Genomic DNA, 18,526 nt, shown 5'->3' with positions numbered 1-18,526 from the left:
GTAGCGCGTGTACATACTCAGTGCATCCCCTCTCGGGAATCGAACCTCGAATGTCGGCATTAGAGGCTTAAGACTCTACAATTGCGCCACAGCGTGTGGCTTGTCTATGCGAGAGTATGTACTGTAGATCGGGGTATATATATACATTTATATATATACCCGCGTATCGCAGTGGAGAAGTAGAAGTTATGAAAAAGAAAAGGGAACATTTTAAAAATAACGTAACATGATTGTCAATATACAGTAATTGTTTTGTGAGTGTTATTGAATGTTGCTGTCATCAAGGATTTGATTATCATTATTTCTTTCAATCAGGGTCGTATTTGTACGATGTGTTGTGTTCAAGTTACATTCCGTGTTTGTCAATCGTTGTAAAGATAAGAGGTTTCATTCATCGATTAGTTTCTTACTGCATCAATAAACAGCTCGTCTTCCTCTTTATCTGAGATGTGACAAACTGCATGCACGGGTTTTTTTTTTTACACTGTCTTCCTTTAGCGGGACATTCACTTTTTCCACCGTGTGCTTTGTTTCCGCAGTAGCTGCACTTATGAATATGATGATATGTATCAGACACTTCAAATTTTTTTGCTGCCTTCTCAATTGTGTAATTCGGTTTTTGTTCAGCACTCTTTGGAACTGTTGCTTTTTGTCTGTGCACTGCATCAGTTCACGTGAGCCGCTTGGTGTTCTTGCATCGAAGGTTCCCAGCTGTGCTGGTGCCATTTCGTGTAATGTCAGCTAAGACCCGGCACTTAAAAGTTTCTCTCGCAGTTTCAATGAGTTTGTGCGAAACACCACCCTGACCATCTCATCTTCCTCTGCATAAGCACAGTCCTTCACACGTGAATATTTACCGGCAGTGTTTGTATTGGATTGCCGCTGATGGACGGCCTTATATGGGCAGGCACTAAATTACAAACGCTAGTGGCAGCCTGTCTATGACTTAATTTAATATAAACTTACGGTTCACGCCGTGCTTTGTTTCCGCAGTAGCTGTACTTATGAATATGCTTGTATGCATCATTTGCTTCATAATGTTTTTCTGCCTTCTCAATTGTGAAATGGAGTTTTGTGCTCATCGCTGTTTGGAGTTCTTCCTTGTTCTCTACGTACTTATGTAGGAGGCGTGATGATGTCACACGAAACTCCGCCACGCCATCTCAACTCAACTCCATTACATTATATGTAGAAAAATAGGTTCCAGTTATGACCCTTACGCGTAGAATTTCGAAATGAAACCTGCCCAACTTTTGTAAGTAAGCTGTAAGGAATAAGCCTGCCAAATGTCAGCCTTCTACCTACACGGGAAGTTGGAGAATTAGTGATGAGTCAGTGAGTGAGTGAGTGAGTGAGGGCTTTGCCTTTTATTAGTATAGATGATGATAGTTTATCTCTTCTTTACTGTGTCACCAGCACTTGCGTCAGATTTGTGTTTCAGAGATATTATTGAAGGGTGAAGACAAGGTTAAGATGAGCTCTTCTGCACAGCACTGTACATGCTATCACAGTAGGAAGGCACCCCTTATCAGCATGTCTGATGTACTAACAAGAGACAACTTCCTGCTATGTACGTAACAGTACAAGCAGGCTTGCTATTGAAAATTAATGGGGCATCGAGAAGTGGTTCATCACCAGCCCACCTCACAGTCACCTCCACTACAGTATGCTGCCTTCAGTATCCGCTCACCGAGAATGAACACAGTGCGGCTAAAGGTGGATAGTGAATTGCCCCGATTCAATAGGCAGCCATCCGATGCACACTACAATGCTACCCTCCGCCTCCCCGTTCACTCTTAATGGCCTCCATTCAGCCACAATAGGGTCACCGCTTGTAGCATTACCAGCCGCCCACCGAGAACGAATGGGGTAGCCATGTGTGGTGGGCGAGCAATGAAACCACTTGCCGCTGGGAGCTGCCTGAGGGAGACTACACTGTGCGAGTAGCGAAATCGCCCCCCTCCAGCATCCATCCAGGCACTATTTGCAGCATTACCAGCTGCACACTGAGAATGAACGGGGCGCAGCCGTGTGTGGTGTGCGGGCAGTGAAACCGCTTGCCGCCGGAATCTGCCCAAGGGAAACTACACTGCGCGAGCAGCAAAATCGCCCCCCCTCTAGCCTCCATCCAGCCACCGCTTGCAGCATTACCAGCCGCCCACCAAGAACGAACGGGGCAGCCATGTGTGGTGGGTGGGCAGTGAAACCACTTGCCCCTTGGAGCCACCTGAGAGACACTACACTGCGCGGGCAGTGAAATCATCCCCCTCTAGCCTCTGTCCAGCCATCACTTGCAGTGTTCACAGGCCGAAGATGAAGGAGCGGCAGTTACTGAGGTGCATGCGTCACAGCTGTGGGCCAGTTTGTAAGTCGCAGGTTGGATGTCCGTGACCTGGGGACTACCTGCATAAAACCATTTCATGTGAAAAATCTTGACTTGACAGTGAGCATTTTCTTTGGTGTATTTCGCAAATGCATCAGCAAACCCAAACCGATACCTCACACTCTAAAACCCGACCCCCACCAGTCTATTGGTATGCTTGGAACTCTATGTATAATGAGCTATGCAGAGCCTGGAATTAGCCATGATAACATTCTCATTGTTGTTCACTAATGTTCCCCTTCATATAAAAATACTGCAAATTCTTTTATTTTTATGTTTTCAAATGCATGTGGGGTGGAAATCCAGATGGGGTACTAATCAGGTTATGATACCACCCATGCACAAAGCAGATTGGCACCAATCTTAAAGTATACATGTATGAAAGTTCTGCACATGGCTGCCCTAGCAAAGTGATGTCATGCTGGCCTTGCAAAGCATCATGGAGTACTCGGAAAAACTATACTTCTAAGCTTGCTAAATAGTGAATTTCTAGGAAAATATTCACCAAACATGGCATACTCACTGCAAAAAACACTTTGGGGAATTTCAGCAATCAACCCAATTCACTGTTGTAATTCTAAAGTCTATTACTGTCTATTTTACAGTATATAAAAGTTTGTTTTATATATGATTATTTATTTACATTACTGGAGAACTTCCCAGTAGTATCAGTGACATTTAGGGACATACTAAAGTGAGTTGGAAATTATAGAGAAAGTCATGCTGCTTAGATTTAAAAGGGCTGAAATCAAACAAAGTGCGAGAACTAGATGACATTTATCCTAGAGTGCTTAAGTAGGCTATTGAGTGCATTAATAAAACCTTGACACTTATTTTCCACAAAAATTGCTACAAATTAGGAAAATTCCTAGAGATTGAAGAGTAGCAAATGCTGGCTTATTAGACGGTATAAAAAGATGATGATGCTGATTCAAATAACTATAGGCCAATAAGATTACCATCCACCACAAGTAAATTTAAAAATCACAAGACTGATCATCACATGTCAGATGAACTGGTCTATTAGTGTACAGTGAACATGGATTTAGATGGGGAGATTGTGATCGTGTTTTAATACGCTGGAATTCTATGAATAAGTAACAAAAGCATATGATAACAATAGTGTATATGATATTAAGTACTTTGGTTTTAAGATGGTATTTGGATATGGTCCCACAAGAGAAAAATGTGATAAAATTGAAACTAGGTGGAGTTCAAGATGCAGTGTGTGGATGGATGTAAAATTGCTTTAAATATAGGAAAGGTTTATGATACTTGCAACTTTTTCAGAATTACAGTACATGATGTTAAAAGTGGTGTTCCTCAGGGCTCGTCACTGGGGCTACAAAGAACCACAGACACACAGAATATGTTATCAAACAGTGTGGTTAACAGTAAGACTTCAAATATCTTCAGAATTCAACTTGATGTCACTTTCTAGTACAGTAATTAGGTTAGCACATTTGACTGAATGGCATATTCTCATCAAATCTGTTTTAATTTTCTATTATTTTAATCTTGGCCTTAAAAGGTCTCCTAGATAGGTACTATATTTGAGCAAATAATGTACCACTGAATGTCTAATAAATTTTCCAGAAGCAAAAAGGAAAAATTGTATCAAATAATCAAATAATTTGGCAATGATTTGACAACAGCAGCAAATATTATTGATAACAACTGACAGCCCTATCTTGTTTCATGCTTCAGGGTGAAATTGAATTTACTTATTTATATGAAGAGAGGTTTCTGGTCTAGAAAATAATAGTTTAATCAATGCATGTATGCTGGGTCTGAACCCGAATTTGTGTAGGAGAGTGAGCAGATATCTTCATTTGACTCAATCAAAAGCTTATTTAACATTTTACTGAAAGAATAAAAGCACAAATGCTAAAATATAAAGTAGTCAAATACATAACTGATACAGAAATATGGACATTGTGTTAATAAAAAAAAATTCCATCCAACTTACTCCTTACCCTACCTAAGTCAGGCAGATATATAACAAAATGCCTCAGTCTGAAGAGGCTCCTCTGCTTTATTAGAAGAGTAGAAAACATTTGTCAATGAACCAAGTACCTTTGTTTTACAATGGAATTATTGAATTCTTGTCCAATTACAATAAAATTCGTGCACTGGTCCTTCCAAAGAATTTGTTTTCAGATAAGATAATTTAAGGCATTAGTTTCTTCAATTAGTTATGGTTAACTGAGTTAGGATTCCTCCAGTTAAGTAAAATGTGTCTTTGTGGAAGCAATGTAGAATAGGGTACCAAAAGAGATGTTTTAATGAACAATGTTGTCTTCATCTGCTGTTAATAGAACAATGCATTTAGAGGAGTGCGAGTAATTTTAGAACCAAGGCTACCTGGGATACTGTATACACACAAATTTGAACCCCTTGAGGATATTACTTACAATATGGATCTAATCCAGAATATGCTTTAGACAGTTTTAAATATGTGTGTGTGTGCAATGTACAATTTTTTTTTTATAAAAAACTCCAGCTTTTTTGTTTTACTGAAGAAGAAAAACTGAAATTCAATCTTTACACGAAATTTTACTCACCAAATTGTTGTTCAAGCTGTTATTCTCTATAATTATACCAACTATAGTAACCAAGAAGTACATGTTTTTATGTATAAAATTGCATTTACTTGCTGCAAAAGCAATTGTACAATTAAAAATACATAGAACAACAAATAAACACAATTACTATAATTCAAAATGCTACACTGTAACTGGCAAATAGGAGTAGCGTAGCACAAGGCTGATATTATATATACATTACACATACTATAGTTAGGTAAACCTTCAGATTATACATTTTGTTCAGTGCACTACCAGTTTGCATTATTCTTGGTATGTACAAGAGATTAATAAAGAACTTTTTAAATAATTTAGCCTGATAGCATAACTGTTATTTTTTCAAAAACGGTTAAATAAAAAAGTGACCAATATGCAATGAAAAAAGAGATTCTTCACTTTCAATACATACTGTATTTCTCCAAACACAAAGGAACCTGAATAAAGGTTGTATGAGCAACATAAAACAATATCTAGACACATTAACACTTAGCAAGTACAATTTGATCACAAGTCAAAATGTTTTTCTATGAAATCATTCATCATGTGTACCTAATTGCTTCATATTCCTCAATATGTGAATTTAATATTTGACAGGATCACTTCTGAAAAAATGTTTGCATTACCTTTTACTCTATTAAAAAAGAAAAACAAAAATGATTAATGTTTAACTGTACTTGTAAAGCATACCTGGTATAGCATTGTTTTCCTGCTCATATCTTTGTCTCCAGTTTTTAGGATCATCCTCTTCATATCTCTTCCAACCTCGTGGGAAGTCTTTATTTCTCTGGGCTCTTTGACTACTTTCACTTTTAGTCTACTTCGAAGAACGATGGCTGCATTACCTGAAGATTAAAGAAACAAAAATAAATTCCTAAAATGTATACAAACTTCAAAGAAAGAGTTTTTATGCATGTTAGTAGCCTCCATAGCAATAGACGTGAGCATTACTCGGGCTGCGAAAACCATGCTGAAAGCATTAGTCATGAGTGTCACTCGGGCAACTGTAAAGATGTGACTTACATAAGCGTTAGAACCAAGAATCATTTGGGATGTTAAAGTTCTGTCAGTGGTGCCGTTGATTAGATAGATTATGTCTGAGTTGAGGTTTTCACTAATTATGAAATATCTGCACTTTACCAACAATGAAAACTTTCATGAGATTACACATCCAGCACGCAAACTGAAGAACATTTGAGAGATATATCAGGCCACTGTAGCAAAATTTTGGAGCATTTACATTCCGGATTGTGATGTCAGAATCGATGAGTCTCCTGGCTTATAACAGCAGACTATCATTGATACAGTACATCGTGTCATAAAAAACAAGATTTGGCATAAAGTTTTACTTGCTTTGTGAATCTAAAATGGGATACATTTGGAATTTGGTTCTGTACACAGGGAAAGGGAAAATGCTGGATCATAAATACTATCAGTATGGCGTTGCTACATCATCGGTGCTGACTTTGATAGATGCTCTGCTGGAACAAGGTTACTGTTTAACCATGAATAATTTTTATACTTCACCAGAGTTATATGACATCTTGTTGCAAAGAAATACTGTTGCATACAGAACAGTGCGTCCAAACCCTTGTGGCATGCCTGAAAACTTTTAAAGAGCAGAGCTACAATAAAGTAAAGTGCACTAGTAGCTTGGTAAAAGGGTACAATACTTGCGCTGAAATGGAAGTACAAGAAAGATGTTTGTCTTCTTGGCACTGTACATAATGCAGCTATAGTCACTGTACAGGCAAAGTGTAACAATCAGGTTACAAAGCCTTGTGCTGTGGTCGACTACAATAGCACAACGGGTGGTGCAGATCACGCGGATTAAGAACTAACTTTCTATCCAGTTACGCGGAGGCAACAAATGTAGTACTACAAAAAGATGTTTAATCATCTGGTGAAAAAATGCATTTGGAATGCATTTATCTTATATAAACAAGAAGTTGGCGAAACTGAATATCATGCAAACTTTACATGCCAGCTTGTAAAACAAATCTTTGCGCACATCGTGGATCAAACTCGTACCTGTGCGGGGTGAAAGAAAAAAAACCTGATAAATCTGGAAAGAAAATCTGAAAAGAAACATGCTATTACTGACCCAACTGTGATGCTGGATTGTGCCTTTCACCGTGCTTTAAGGTTTACCACAAAAAGAACTCATTTTGAGATTATATACTGTTTTGGCATCATTAGCATTATTATTATAACGGTTATTATTTTTGTTATTATTGTTCATTTCATGTTATTATTTTTATTTATCATTACTATTATTTGTATCATTATTATTATTTTGAGATTTAATTAAAATGTCATGTTTTTTTGGAATAAAATGCAACGCTAAGGAGGTTAAAACAATATATTGTAAAGAAAGGGATTTATACAAATCAATACTTAAAATAAGGCAAATGTACAACACTATTAACACTAGAATCCCTAAAGTCTATAAGTCTAACTTGTAACACAAAACACACATGCATGTATTATAAATAATGATATACTGTAATATTTACCCTATACAACTCCAGGAATCTCACACGCAGATAAGGAGCCTTGGCTTGAGCTGGGAGAACTTTTTGCCCGAGTTGAACTCCATCAAGGTGGTGGATGGGACAGCAGGCTGCTTGTGATGATCAACACATTTACAAAACAAAAGACGTTGATGGAGAGGTGCAAAGGGATTTAAGGTGGTCCAGGATTACTATTTTTTTGTAGGCTAAAGGGATTCTAGTATTAAAGAAAGCTGCAAATGGAATTTTATGTTGTTTTGATAACAGCTGCATTTTACGAATCTCTTGAAATTTATACAATAAAGGGACTGAATAAAGAGAATATCTTTGACTGTGTGTAGCCTTTGTCAGCAACATACAGTCATATGAAAAAGTTTTGGAACCTCTCTCAGCCTGCATAATAATTTACTCTACTTTCAACAAAAAAAGACAACAGTGGTATGTCTTTCCTTTCCTAGGAACATCTAGTACTGGGGTGTTTTCCCGAACAAAGATTTTTAGTGAAGTAATATTTAGTTGTATAAAATGAAATCAAATGTGAAAAACTAGCTGTGCACAAATTTGGGTACCCTTGTAATTTTGCTGATTTGAATGCATGTAACTGCTCAATACTGATTACAACACTAAATTGGTTGGATCAGCTTGTTAAGCCTTGAATGTCATAGACAGGTGTGTCCAATCATGAGAAAAATGTATTTAAGGTGGTCAATTGCAAGTTTGGGTTTCTCTTTGACTCTCCTCTGAAGAGTGACAGCATGGGATCCTCAAAGCAACTCTCAAAAGATCTGAAAACAAAGATTGTTCAGTATCATGGTTTAGGTGTAGGCTACAAAAAGCTCTCTCAGAGCTTTAAACTGTCCCTTTCAACTGTAAGGAATGTAATCAGGAAATGGAAGGCCACAGGCACAGTTACTGCTAAACCCAGGTCTGGCAGGCCAAGAAAAATACAGGAGTGGCATATGCACAGGATTGTGAGAATGGTTACAGACAACCCCACAGATCACCTCCAAAAAACTGCAAGAACATCTTGCTGCAGATGGTGCATCTGTACATCATTCTACAATTCAGCTCAATTTGCACAAAAAACATCTGTTTGGCAGGGTGATGAGAAAGAAGCCCTTTCTGCACTCACACCACAAACAGAGTCGCTTGTTGTATGCAAATGCTCATTTAGACAAGCCAGATTCATTCTGGAACAAAGTGCTTTGGAGTGAGGAGACAAAAATTGAGTTATTTTGTCATAACAAAAAGCGCTTTGCATGGCAGAAGAACAATGCATTACAAGAAAAATACCTGCTACCTACTGTCAAATTTGGTGGAAGTTCCATCGTGCTGTGGGGCTGTGTGACTAGTTCAGGGACTGGGGCCCTTGTTAAAGTTCAGGGTCAGATGAATTCAACCCAATATCAGCAAATACTTCAGGATAATGTTCAAGCATCAGTCACAAAGTTGAAGTTACGCAGGGGTTGGATATTCCAACAAGACAATGACCCAAAACACAGTTCGAAATCTACAAAAGCATTCATGCAGAGGGAGAAGTACAATGTTCCGGAATGGCCATCACAGTCCCCTGAATTGAATATCATCGAAAATCTATGGGATGATCTGAAGCAGGCCGCCCATGCTCGGCAGCCATCAAATTTAACTGAACTGGAGAGATTTTGTATTGAAGAATGGTCAAAAATACCTCCATCCAGAATCCAGACACTCATCAAAGGCTACAGGCGGCGTCTAGAGGCTGTTATATTTGCAAAAGGAGGCTCAACTAAGTATTGATGTAATATTTCTGTTGGGGTACCCAAATTTATGCACCTGTCTAATTTTCTTATGATGCATATTGCTTATTTTCTGTTAATCCAATAAACTTAATGTCACTGCTGAAATACTATTGATTCCATAAGGCATGTCATATATTAAAAAGAAGTTGCTACTTTGCAAGCTCAGCCAATGATAAACAAAAATCCAAAGAATTAAGAGGAGCTCCCAGACTTTTTCATATGACTGTATGTTGGTTAAGAGTGTCATCCTGGACAGAATTTCAGTCCATCAGAGGGCCATATCACGCATACACAAATGAAAGCATTTAAGAATCACTGGAAAGACAGCAATATGTATGCTTTTAAACTGTTAGAGGATACTGGAATCTACTCACAAACACTCAAATACTAGGGAAAACAATTTACAACTTTCTGCGTTTATTATAAATACTACTCATTTTAAATTGTTTGGCCCAATTGTGAATCACAACTGGATAGTGCACAATCTCTCTATCTATAGCTCTTACTTAAAATCAGCTTTCATGTGAAAGAGCTCTTATTCTGAAGTGTCACTGTTATGCAAAAAACTTGATTTACTATGAACGCTTGATTTTTGCAACCCCACAAGGTTTAAGAGGTCTAGTATAAAGCACCAGAAAGTCAGGCATCTCAGGTGTTAGACTGAATTGGATCAGGAGCAGAAGAATACTTTGAGGGTTCTAGAGAAATATTTAAAAATCTGTACCAAGTACAAATATACAGTAGATCAAAATTCTAGGTAGGTAGGTAGGTAGATAGATAGGTACATAGGTAGATAGGTAGATAGATAGATCGATAGATACTTTATTAATCCCAAGGGGAAATTCACAGATAAATCTGTTTCAAAATTTGTTGCAAAGAGGTATGTTTGGGGAGCAGAAGCCTATCCATTTTACTAAGGACAATAAAATCTAACAATTATAAAAAATATTTTGTGGTAAACTGTAAGCTATTAGTGTGTGCTGCCATAAGCACATTGTTGTTAACACTTTGCTTACTAAAAAGGTAACTGAAAATTAAAAAAAAAAAAAAATGAAAACAATTATGGATAAATTTACTGTGAGAACTGTGATGCAAGAAATTCAACAGTATTTGCTGGTATTGAAATGGATATATAAGCCTTGTCAAGTAAAACAAAGTGTTCATCCTCTTTGGCAGGTACTAGAAACTAAAAAAGTAAAAGTATGTTTATACACTGAAAAGTATTTAAAGAAAGGGATTTCTGTGTTTATTAAAAAAAAGTTTTTCCATGTTGTGGTGATGAGAACAGTCCCATGCCTTGTGTTTATTTGCAGAGAAAGACTAGATGAGTTATCTTATCTCACATTTGATCTAAAAGCAAAGAAATTTCTAAAGCTCAGTTACATATGAGCTGGGATCTAATGATATCAAAATTGCATATCACAATGATAGTGACCAAAATTACCATGATTTTTGGTATCATCATGGAATATAAACTATTATATTCCACGTGGTTATGGTTCTTCTCGACTTATCTGCTGCTTTCGACACAATCGACCACGACATCATGATCTCCCGACTCGAATCCTGGGCTGGTGTATCTGGCTTAGCCCTCGACTGGTTCAGGTCATATTTCTGCAACAGGACTCTCAGAGTCATACTAGACGATTTTTCATCTGAATCAGTCCCACTCCCATGTGGGTTCCCAGGTTCCATTTTAGGGCCACTACTTTTTTCAATCTACATCCTGCCTTTAGGTGCAATTTTTAGAAAGCATGCAATTTCATATCACCTATATGCTGACGACTGCCAAATTTATTTCTCCCTCAAGCCAACTGACTCCACCAAACCTCTCCTCGACTGCCTATCTGACATTAAGGACTGGCTGGCTGTAAACTTCCTTCACCTGAACGATTCAAAAACCGAGGTCATTGTTTTTAGTCCCGACTGCAAACAGGCTCCACCCCTTGGCCTCGTTCTCTTCCCATTCCAGTAACCGTCTGTCTCAATCTTGGAATCAAAATGGATCGTTCCTGAAAATGGATGCTCAAGTCAACAGCACAGTAAAATCCTGCTTTTTCCATCTAAGGCGAATCGCCAAACTCAAGCCTATTCTTTCTAACCACCTCCTGGAATCAGTAATTCATGCATTCATTACGTCCCGGCTTGACTACTCTAATTCCTGCCTTTTTGGTATCAGTAAAGCCACACTTTCTAGACTCCAACTGGCTCAAAATGCGGCTGCAAGGCTTCTAACTGGAAGTAGCAGAATCCAACACATTTCACCAATTTTGAAAACCCTTCACTGGCTGCGGTTAGATTCAGAATCGATTTTAAGATTCTCCTCCTAACCTATAAGGCATTAAACGGTCTAGCCCCCGCCTATTTGAGTGTCTTGCTCCATTGTCACAATCCCCCTCGTGTTCTTAGATCCACAGATCAGCTGCTCCTAACCGTTCCCAAGGCATGTTTTAAAGCTTGTGGTGAAAGGGCTTTCTCCGTCTGTGCACCCAGGCTCTGGAACTCCCTGCCCTTAGTGGTTAGGCAAGCGCTTCAGTCGCCACATTCAAATCTAAGCCTAAAAGCGCACTTCTTCACATTGGCTTTTAATTCTTAACCTGTTTCATTTTCCACTTGTCTTTTGCTATTTTCTCTATTTTATTTGGTCCCTTGACCTGTTTTTAGTATCTCTGTTTTAATTCTCTCTTAATGTTTATTTTTAATATTTTGCTTTTAGTCCTGCTTGTTGTAACTGTACAGCGCTTTGGTCAGTTGTAATGCTGTGTTTTTAAGCGCTCAACAAATAAATATGGTATGGTATGGTATGGTATTATAATTTAAATACAAAACTTCACTGTGACAGATGTTTAAAAACCGCTGTTTTAATTTAAGATGCCATAATAGATATAAATAACCACAAATAACTTAACCACAAATAACTAAGCTAGTGTGCAAGGTCAAGAGGTTCCGGCTAGATATAGTCGGGCTCACCTCGACACACAGCGTGGACTCTGGAACCAATCTCCTTGAGAGGGGCTGGACTTTCTACCCCTCTGGAGTAGCCCCTGGTGAGAGGCACCAAGCGGATGTGGGCATACTTATTGCCCCCTGACTTGGAGCTTGTTCACTGGAGTTTACCCCAGTACACGAGAGGGTAGCCTCCCTCCGCCTTCGGGTGGGGGGACAGGTCCTAACTGTTGTTTGCGCGTATGCGCCAAACAGCAGTCTGGAGTACCCACCCTTTTTGAAATCCCTGGAGGGGGTGCTAGACAGCACACCTTCTGGGGACTCCTTAGTGCTACTGGGAGACTTCAATGCTCATGTGGGCAATGACAGCGAGACCTGGAAGGGTGTGACTGGGAGGAATGGCTGCCCCGATCAAATCCCGAGTGGTGTTTTGTTATTGGACTTCTGTGCTCGTCACGGATTGTCCATAACGAACACCATGTTCAAGCATGGGGTGTCCATATGTGCACTTGGCACCAGGACCCTCTAGGCCTCAGTATGATGATCGACTTCGTGGTCATGTCATCAGACTTGCGGCCACATGTCTTGGACACTTGGGTGAAGTGAGGGGTGGAGCTGTCAACTGATCACTACCTGGTGGTGAGTTGGATTCGATGTTGGAGGAAGATGCCTGTCAGGCCTGGTAGGCCCAAACGTATTGGGAGGGTCTACTGGGAACGTCTGGCAGAGTCCCCTGTCAGAAGTAGTTTCAACTCCCACCTCCAGCAGAACTTCAACCACGTCCCGAGGGAGGTGGGGGACATTGAGTCCAAATGGGCCATGTTCCGTGCCTCTATTGTTGAGGCGGCTGACCGGAGCTGTGGCCATAAGGTGGTCGGTCCCTGTCATGGCGGCAATCCACGAACCCGTTGGTGGACACCGGCGGTGAGGGATGTCGTCAAGCTGAAGGAGGAGTCCTAAAGGACCCTTTTGTCCTGAGAGACTCCGGAGGCAGCTAATAGGTACCTGTAGGCCAAGCAGAATGCAGCTTCGGTGGTTGCTGAGGCAAAAACTCGGTCGTGGGAGGAGTTTGGGAAGCACATGCAGAGCGACTTCCAGACGACTTTGAGGAGATTCTGGTCCACCACCCGGCGTCTCAGGAGGGGAAAGCGGTGCAGTGTCAACACTGTGTATGATGGGGATAGTGCTCTGCTGACCTTGACTCGGGACACTGTAGTACTTCAAAGACCTCCTCAATCCCACTAACATGTCTTCCAATGAGGAAGCAGAGTCTGGGGACTCAGAGGTGGGCCTCTGGGACTGAGGTCACTGAGGTGGTCAAAAAACTCCTTGTTGGCAGGGCCCCAGGGGTGGATGAGAGATGACTGGAGTTACTCAAGGCTCTGGATGTTGTGGGACTGTCTTGGTTGACACGCCTCTGCAACATCGCATGGACATCGGGGACAGTGCCTCTGGATTGGCAGACCAGGGTGGTGGTCCCCCTCTTTAAGAAGGGGCACCAGAGAGTGTGTTCCAACTACAGAGGAAACTCACTCCTCAGCCTCCCTGGAAAAGTCTATTCAGGAGTCCTGGAGAGGAGGATCCGTCAGATAGTCGAACTTTGGATTCTGGAGGAACAGTGTGGTTTTCATCCTAGTTGTGGAACAGTGGACCAGCTCTACAACCTTGGCAGGGTCCTGGAAGTTGTATGGGAGTTGGCCCAACCAGTCTACATGTGTTTTGTGGACTTGGAAAAGGCATTTGACCGTGTCCCGCGGGGAGTCCTGTTGGGGATGCTCCTAGAGTATGGGGTACTGGACTCCCTGATAAGGGCTGTTCGATCTACGTTCAACCGGTGTCAAAGCTTGCTTTGCATTGCTGGCAGTAAGTCAAACCTGTTTTCGCTGAGAGTTGGACTCCGCCAGGGCTGCCCTTTGTCACAGATTCTGTTCAGAACTTTTATGGACAGAATTTCTAGGCGCAGCCAGGGCGTTGACTGGGTCTGGTTTGGTGGGCTCAGGATCGGGTCACTGCTTTTTGCTGATGATGTTATCCTGTTTGCTTCATCAGGCCGTGATCTTCAGCTCACTCTGGATTGGTTCACAGTCGAGTGTGAAGTGGCTGGGATGGGAATCAGCACCTCCAAATCTGAGACCATGGTCCTCAGCCGAAAAAGGGTGGAGTGCCCTCTCAGGGTTGGTAGCGAGATCCTGCCCCGAGTGGAGTTCAAGTATCTCGGGGTTTTGTTCAGTCCGGACGCGGGCTCTGCATCGGTCTGTCGTGGTGAAAAAGGAGTTGAGCCATAAGGCAAAGCTCTCAATTTACCAGACGATCTATGTTCCTACCCTCACCTATGGTCATGAGCTATGGGTAGTAACCGAAAGAACGAGATTGCGAATACAAGCAGCTAAAACGAGTCTCCTCCACAGGGTGTCTGGGCTTTCCCTTAAAGATAAGGTGAGAAGCTCAGTCATCTGGGAGGGGCTCAGAGTAGAGCCGCTGCTTCTCCGCATCAAAAGGAGTCAGATGAGGTGGCTCGGGCATCTGATCTGGTAAAGTGTTCTGGGCATGTCCAACCGGGAGGAGGCCCCGGGGAAGACCCAGGACACGCTGGAGGGACTATGTCTCCCGGCTGGCCTGGGAACACCTCGGGATTCCCCTGGAAGAGCTAGAAGAAGTGGCAGAGAAGAGGGAAGTCTGGGCATCTCTGCTCAAGCTGCTGCCCCCGCGACCCGATCTCGGATAAGCGGAAGAGGATGGATGGATGGATGTTTGACTTCAATGGCGTTGTTCAATCAGATGTTTGTGTCTATCCAAAACCCCCTTTAACACAGAGTTTATCCATAAATCTTCTTAGATTAATTTGACATGTGTGATAGCCAAAATAAATGAATACAGCCACATTGGAAAACTGCTAATATTATGGGATTAAATCTGACAGATCACGTACACTTTGTGGATTCATATTAATTTCTTTAGCAGTTTCCCTTCTGTTTTCTCAGTCACTAAGATCCTTGCACACGTGAGCATGCATAGGTTTTAACAAATATAAAAATGGTTATAAATGGCTAATATTCTGTTATGTACAGCACTTGAAATTCATTTGGGTTGGGGTATGGGGGAAATCGCCCTTAAATTTAACAAAAGGATTAATCAGTTAGCGGAATTAATTTTTTTTTTTTTTAAAACAGTTTAAAAAGCATTCTGATATTAATATTTCAGGCATTTTTAAATGTCATACTTTGTTATTCCTGATGTTTACAGACATTTAGTAATTTGCCATTTCTACAAAATTGCAAGAGTCAAAGACAAAATTGGCCGAGGTCACCAGGTCTGACTGTGTCTAACTAGCTACCCTCCTCTTTCTGGGCATTCTACAGTAAGAGTCTAATGTACCATTTGCTAAACTATACTGTTTTCCCATCAGTGTATAATTTTCTACAGCTTTAAAGCAGCGGAGTGTCAACGTAAGACTGTTAGTGTGAATGCTGGTAATTCAAGAAATCTGAGATATTTAGTAAAAATATACTTAACATATGCTTAGCTTGGTGGCACATTAGTGCAGACTGATCAGGGCTGCTATTTTATATATTGAGCATACTTAGTTCAAATCCAGCACCAAATTGCTTGTGTGGAGTTTTAATGCTCCCCAAATGTCTTGTGATTTTATTTGGATATTTATATTGTTCCTGCCATATACTCAAAGCCTTGTAAGTTTGGTTAAATAGTCCCAGTGTGAGTGTGTGCATGAGTGTACCATGCAATAAACTAGTACATTTTGCCATGTACAGCCAGGATAGGCCCTTTCTCCCTGCTCTTCTGAACTCGAGTTTGAGAATGACTATGCCATTTATTAGATTGCCAGACAGGATATTTACCATGAACGGTTGCCAAAACCAAAGGAAATTTCTAGAAGAACATAAAAAAATGGAAAGGTGGATTGTATATGAGACAAAGATTGTCTCTTTTCAGAGTTAGAAAGAGGTCACTCAATGTTCTTGAAATTTATCCTTGAAAATGAAAATGAAGATTGTCTAAATTTAGTCACTGGGCGACCAAGATTTGGCCGCAGTAAGTTTGTCAAATAAAATTGTGTGAAACTGAATACAGATTTACTAAACAACCCAACTTCCTGAATGTAAGTGTTAATTTTAGTGCAAGTACACTATATACTTCAGGCTGTAAACCCACTGGGTGGCACGGTGGCGCAGTGGTAGCGCTGCTGCCTCGCAGTTAGGAGACCCTGGTTCGCTTCCTGGGTCCTCCCTGTGTGGAGTTTGCTTTTTCTCCCTGTGTCTGCGTGGGTTTCCTCCAGGCGCTCCGGTTTCCTCCCACAGTACAATGACATGCAGGTTAGGTGGATTGGATATTCTAAATTGGCCCTAGTTGTGCTTGGTGCATGTGTATGTGTGTGTCCTGTGGTGGGTTGGCACCCTGCCCAGGATTGGTTCCTGCCTTGTGCCCTGTGTTGGCTGGGATTGGCTCCACCAGACCCCTGTGACCCTGTGTTTGGATTCAGCGGGTTGGAAAATGGATGGATGGATGTAAACCCACTTTACAAAAGTTAATCTTTTTTTTGTAAAATAGTTTTAATTATGGGTAAACCTGTTGATGATGTCAATTCCTTGTAAACCTGTCACAACCTGTATCTTTTTACATTTACAGGTGATAGCACAAGATTTTTTGTTTTTATAAATTTTCCAGCACCACACGATATACAGTTTTTGGTAAAGTTATACTATTTGTCAAGGCGTGGTTTCACAACCTGAGGACTGTAACCCCCACAGCGGGTCATCAATGGGATAACTTGACTACAAGTGTGTAAAAATCTTTAAATAAAAAAAAAAAAAAGTCTTTGAATATTTTCTAAACCGCAATTTAAAAAAAAAAGGAGATTCATCAGTAGGTTATCAAAGACAACTTTTGAAACTGTTACAATTTTGATGTAATTGAGCTAGACAGACTTTGTTCTTTCTTTTACAATCTCTCTATAATTTTTACATTTAAATGCACATTTTCAATCAGATGCAGCAGTTTTGAAAATACAGTATATTAAACGCATTAGTAAAAATATCAAGCTTATATTACAATAGGTGGAAGTAGTTTTTCTCACTTTAGGAAATTTAGCTGCGATGGACTGTTCCATTTGGTTTAAAAATTTATACTAGTATTTGAAGATTCACAACCCTAGCCATAGGGGATGCACAAACCAGTATGCATCTTTGTGGCGGTCCCAAGCCAGGATAAATGGGAGGGTTACATCAGGAAGGGCACCGGTGTAAAATTTGGCCAAATCAATATGCGAGACAACAATACAAATTTCCATACCGGATCGGTTGAGCCCCGGGTTAACAATGACCACCGCCAGCCAACAGGGTGCTGGAGGAAATTGGGCTACTGTTGACCGAAGAAGAAGAAGGAGAAGAAGAGGAGGGAGACGTGTCCGGAGGCAGGTGGAGAGAAGGAAAGTAAAGAGAATGGAACTAAGGTTAGGAACTTGGAATGTTGGCAGTATGACTGGTAAGGGGAGACAGTTGGCAGATATGATGGAGAGAAAAAAGGTTGATATATTGTGCGTGCAAGAGACTAATTGGAAGGGGAGTAAGGTCAGAAGGATCAGAGGTGGATTCAAATTGTTCTATCAGGTTGTGGATGGGAGGAGAAATGGAGTAGGGGTTATTCTGAAGGAACAGTATGTTAAGAGTGTTTTGGAGGAGAAAAGGGTGTCAGACAGAGTAATGATTATGAAGCTGGAAATTGGAGGTGTGATGATGAATTTTGTTAGTGCATATGCACCGCAAGCCGAGTGTGCAATGATTTCAGGAGTGAGGTGGATGAAGTGATGGACAGTGAACCCAAGGGAAAGAGACTGGTGATTGAAGCGGATTTCAGTGGACATGCTGGTGAAGGGAACAGAGGAGATAAGGAGGTGATAGGTAGATTATAGTGTCAAGGTGAGGAATGAAGAAGGTCAGAGGATAGTGGATTTTCCAAAAATAATGGACATGGCTGTGGTGAATACATATTTTAAGAAGAGGGAGGGAAAATTGGGTGATGCACAAGAGTGGAGGAAGATGCACACAGGTAAATTATATCCTATGCTGGAGGGTCAATCTGAAAGAGATCAAAGACTTCAAAGAGGTGGCAGGGGAAAGTGTAGTTAGGCAGCATAGGATGTCTGTAGGATAACACTGGAGATCAAGAAGAGGAACAGAGTCAGGGCAGAACCAAGGATCAAAGGGTGGAAGTTGAAAAAGGAAGACTGCAAGGTTGAATTCAGGAAGGAGGTAAAACAGGCACTAGATGGCAGTGAAGAGTTACCAGAAACCTGGGCAACTACAGCAG

At 40.8% G+C, this 18,526-nt stretch overlaps 1 protein-coding gene across 3 annotated transcripts in view; it reads right to left on the bottom strand.

Annotated features, from left to right (window-relative positions):
• Positions 1-18,526, bottom strand: part of nadka (NAD kinase a) — a 213,157-nt gene that overhangs the window by 108,085 nt on the left and 86,546 nt on the right. For all 3 annotated transcript variants that reach the window (XM_039756026.1, XM_039756025.1, XM_039756027.1), the window contains one exon: positions 5,656-5,810. In XM_039756026.1, coding sequence (XP_039611960.1) covers positions 5,656-5,810 — 155 coding nt within the window. The remainder of the gene's footprint in view (positions 1-5,655; positions 5,811-18,526) is intronic.

The sequence above is a fragment of the Polypterus senegalus genome, chromosome 6, assembly GCF_016835505.1.
Source record: "Polypterus senegalus isolate Bchr_013 chromosome 6, ASM1683550v1, whole genome shotgun sequence".
In the NCBI taxonomy this organism is placed as follows: Eukaryota; Metazoa; Chordata; class Cladistia; order Polypteriformes; family Polypteridae; genus Polypterus; species Polypterus senegalus.
This window is presented reverse-complemented; position numbering and strand designations above follow the sequence as displayed.